We start from the raw sequence: 4,847 nt of genomic DNA, 5'->3' as shown, positions 1-4,847 counted from the left end.
AAATCTTCATTTGGTTTGATTTTGAGATGAATTTAGTGGAATATTATGTATACTACAAGTTCAGTGGGAGTTAATATATTTTTCTGATCTTATATGTCGTTGACATACTACTTGCTAGTAGTAATATAGATTTATTGCATGAAATTAAGAGATTTTTGATAAGAAAATTTGAGATAAAGGTCTTGGGGATGTACCAGGATCACTCTCGGGTTATTCTTAGATTATCACAAAAGAATTATATCGAAAAGGTTCTTAAAAGGTTTAACATGTAGAATTGTAAACCAGGTGACTCTCTTGTATCTAAAGGAGACAAATTTACTCTAAGTCAATGCTTCAAGAATTATCTAGAGACTACAGATATGCAAAAGATTCTTATGCTTCAATTGTAGGGAGTCTTATGTATGCACAGGTTTGTATGCATCCAGATATTGCGTACATTGTTGAGATATTAGGTAGATATTTAAACAACTAGGTATGGATCGTAGAAAATAGCCAAACTTGTCATACTGTATCTACAGAGAATAAAATGTTATATGCTCACATACAGGAGGTCAGATCAGTTGGAGATCATTGGTTATTCTGATTCTGATTTTGTCAGATGTCAAGACAGTAGAAAATCTACATTATACTATATTTACTTGCTTACTAGATGAATTATTTTTTGAGAGAGTGCTAAACAAATACTTGTAGTCTCTTCTACCATGGCAATAGAATTTATAGCTTGTTATGAAGCATTTAATCGTGAAATATGGCTCTAAAATTTTGTCACTGAGCTGCGTATTATTAATGGCATAAGAAGACCATTAAAGATATTTTGTGACAATAAGTTTGCAGTTATGTATTCCAACAACAGTAGGAGCTCAACGAAATTAAAGTATATGGATATTAAGTTCCTCATTGTTAAAGAAAGAGTTCAGATTAAATAGATATCGATAGAGCATATTAGAACAAACTCCATGATTGTGGATCTGCTCACTAAGGGATTATTACCTAAGGCCTTTCATGAGCACACTGCTCATATGGGTGTTGTATCCCTATATAATGTGTAGTTTCAGTGGGAGTCTTATACCATAATTGCATCTATTTTATAAGATATGTCACAAACTTTGTACTTTAGAATGGTTTCATTCAAGTTTTTGTGTTTTAGTTTTATTTATATATATTATCTTTGATTTTTCTTATAATTGAGCTCATTAAGGTTAAAGTAGGATCAGTTGAAAATAAGTATACTTAAATCATATAGCATGTAATTTTTATACTGCATATTCATGTTTGATCCATGTCGTTCGGTTATAATGATATACGTGATCATTCATGGGTTTAACTATGTTAGCTGTAGCGAAGGCCGCTTTGATCCAATGTCTTTATGATCGATGAACGAGATTGTTTGGTGATGCATTCAGGTATTGATACCACAGTTCTGAGTACTCCTATGATTATTTAACGCATAGTTAAAATGTCATATAAAACCCAAGTAGGAGATTTGACCATTGACAATAATGAGAAGTGTAAGCGAAAATGTACTTAAATCAATCGTAGAAGAATTATTCGCATCCAGCAGTAAAATCTTCCGAATCAACACGGTATCTTAAAACTAATTTTTTCTGGTGACGGAATTCTAGGAAAATAAAATGGCAACTTTGTGATCGGGAACTATAACTGCCTTTTATATCACAACTTTTACAATTTTTATTTCGTCCATCATAAAATGAGAATATTACAAAAATGATATATGTACATAATAAACTCATACTTAAACTCGATGCATTGAGACTCAATATTGTTTAAACATATTTGATTACTTTTAAACGAGTCCATTAAATTGATAGTTTAATACGCGTACTAAAGCACACATTAAGCGCATATGTTAAAAAATATCCAACAATTTATACATAATAAAAAAAAAACTAATATGAGGATTGGTGAAAAAAAAAAATATGTATTATTAATAAGTAGCTAGCCAATTACACGTGGGTTAAATACATGGTGTTGATTAACGGAAAGTTAACTCCTATTAATTGTAAATATTTACTTAGAAAGATTTTAAATGTATAGGGGCTTATACGGAAGAAAGAAAAGTTTAAATACTTAAATAAAAAAGTACTAATAATACAAGAGTTATTTTACTATTTAAGCTTACCTTTGACATATTCATTTATACTTTGAAGATTTTAAAAACTTATGAGGTTAGTAGGAGTCATAAAATAGGCCTAGTAGAGTATGCTTATGAACTAAATGGCTTAAATGTTGTGGGGCATGCTAGTAGTCAAAAGCTAGCTAAATTTCTTTAGCTAAGCTTGGAGTTTTCTTTCTTTGAAGAGGTATATTTATTTTTTTTCACAAATGAAATTCATTTCCAAGACCAAATTCTTAAAAGAATATTATACTTACCACTAAAACTAAATATGCATCAATTAATGTGGAATATACCGTAATATCGTTATGGATATGGAACCACCTGATTTCTTGGCTTCTCTTTTGACTAAGGATGGTTTTTCTCCTTACACATACATATACGTGTATACATTGTACGCCTATGTGAAAAGAAGAAGCTGCCAGATGAGGAGAGAGTATTATGTTTATATACAGTGCTCATGAGTCTATATGGAAACTGCAGATTCAAAGGAAGAAACATACTTAAGCAAAGCAACAAAATAAAAAAGATTATACTGTTTGCTTTTTTTATTATAATATTATATTATGTGATTTGAATAATGATATTGCAGGGATGGAATATTCTGATAGTAAAATTGAAGATTCCCCTCTAAACAAAAAAGGCTGACTACGACAAAAATATATATGACATCTCTACATAATACAAGTGGGAATTACAGATTGAAGGATGGCATAAAAATTCAGCCATTTCTCGCTCTGAAATCAGAAGCAACCTTTAGCCCTTTTGAAAAATTAGGCAGCTTATGAGACAGAGAGGGTTGGAAGATAGATGAGCAGCTAAAAATCGCCCATCTCTTCACTATCCAACTACCCAGTCCTGTAGTTTAAACATTATAATAATCTCTTGACCCAGGTAAAAATTTTGAAGCGAAGAGAGACATATATATATGCTTAGAAGTTCCAAAGAAATGACTGGTTTGAAAAATCATCTTCAGGGGTGATGTCATCATCGTCTCCATTATCAAAAATGGTTGGTTCTGGTGGTGGTGGGACAAACCCAAAATCGCATGCAGTCACTCCGGAATCCAACATGTTCCAATACGACCAATCGATATGATTCACGTCACATGTCTCATAAAAAACGTTGTTCATGTCACTTTCAACTTGACCTATTGTCCCATCTGACACTGAAGACGACGACGTTTCGATATTTGCACGTGACGAATTATCACCACCATCCGTACCATCTTGATGATGATGATGATGATGATGTACAGGTGGCTGTGGCTCCTCGTTGGCAAACCTACTCGCTACCAACTGTATTTGTTGGGGAGACATCGACCGGCCACCCTCGATCTCCGGGGGGTTTTCCGGGAAGTTGAACTTGGCTTGGGGTCCTCGGAGACAGTAAAGGGCCGCGTCAAAAGCACGCGCCGCCTTCTCCGGCGTGTCGTAGGAGCCTAACCAAATGCGTTCCCGGCTGTTGGGAAGTCTGATTTCCGACACCCACTTCCCCCATTTCCGCTTTCTTACACCCTTGTACTTGAGATCAGTACTGGTTGTGTTGTTGAAGGATTGTTCCATCAACCCTTCCAGAATTCTGTTTTTGTTTTTGTTTTTCTTTTTCTTTTAGAGGCGTAATTTGATTCTGCTTCTTCCACACTGAAAATGGCGGCTCCGTTTATACATATATAGAGAGACATACATACAGGCGGAGGCAAGAGGAGTCGAGTGTTTACTTTGAAGGTCTGAATAAACGTGTTGAAGAGAAGCGTTAAAGGAAAGAGTGTACACGTGGCAGGATATGGTTGGGTAATAATATGACAAACGCGGTAGGACCAATTCTGTGCAGCACGTGGAGAAAGAATTACTCGTGCTGGAAGCTTAAGTGGTCTACATGCGCTGCCCAGAGCTTTCCTTCTTTTGTTTTTGTTTTTTTTTTTTTCTCTTTTTGGAAAATCCATGTGCGTTTTATTTTTTATTTCTTGGTATCTTTTTTATTTCATTAATTAAATAAATTTTAATTTATTATTATAAAGTAATCTAATAATTAAAATTTTAATATTTTATTTAAGATTATAAATTTAAATATTACTGAATACATAAATACATTATTTAATAAATATATTAATAATGATCAATTTATAATATTCGAAAACGTAAATTAAGATTTAATCTACTATTATTTTAATAAATACGATGATGAAATTAATTTTTGTGCCAACAAATTATTATAATTATGGGAAAAGAAATATTAGAGTAAGTAAAGCAAATATAAATTTAATTTAGTCTTTTGATTTCCCAAAACAAGTTAGTTCATTGGTTATTTTTTAATATTAAAAATACATTAAAAAAATTTATATTAATTATAACCTCAATGTAATGAGAAACAAAAAAAAAAAACAGTTAAAATATATAATACTGATTTAGACACTTAGAATGTCTAATCAATGTTGTTTTGCCGCGCACCTCTAAGGAAGATTCATCTCGTCGAGAGTATACATAATACGGACATGACGTACGTGTCTTGTTCATCTGCTTCCAAATGTGGGGTGAGTTAGAATCAATTAATACATAGAATTATCATAATTTTACTTTATTCTAATTAATTCTGGTAGTTAATTTTTTATTTTTTAAAAATAATTAGTTTGCATAAAGTGTTTATTGCAAAAGATAATTAGTGTTTTTTAAAAAAAAATAAAAAAAATCAAAATATCTCAATGAAACATGAA

The 4,847-nt window shown here is 32.1% G+C and overlaps 1 protein-coding gene across 1 annotated transcript; it reads right to left on the bottom strand.

Moving 5' to 3' along the window:
* Window positions 1-2,765: 2,765 nt before the first annotated feature.
* LOC110826171 (Integrase-type DNA-binding superfamily protein) lies at window positions 2,766-3,809 on the bottom strand. The gene has a single exon (XM_022056771.2). The coding sequence runs from the start codon at window positions 3,697-3,699 to the stop codon at window positions 3,067-3,069; it is 633 nt and encodes a 210-aa protein (XP_021912463.1). The 5' UTR covers window positions 3,700-3,809; the 3' UTR covers window positions 2,766-3,066.
* Window positions 3,810-4,847: the final 1,038 nt, after the last annotated feature.

Source organism: Carica papaya, chromosome 7, assembly GCF_054855325.1.
Source record: "Carica papaya isolate Zhongbai chromosome 7, ASM5485532v1, whole genome shotgun sequence".
NCBI classification, from domain to species: domain Eukaryota; kingdom Viridiplantae; phylum Streptophyta; class Magnoliopsida; order Brassicales; family Caricaceae; genus Carica; species Carica papaya.
Note: the sequence above shows the minus strand (reverse complement) of the source record. Positions and strands in the feature narration are given on the sequence as shown.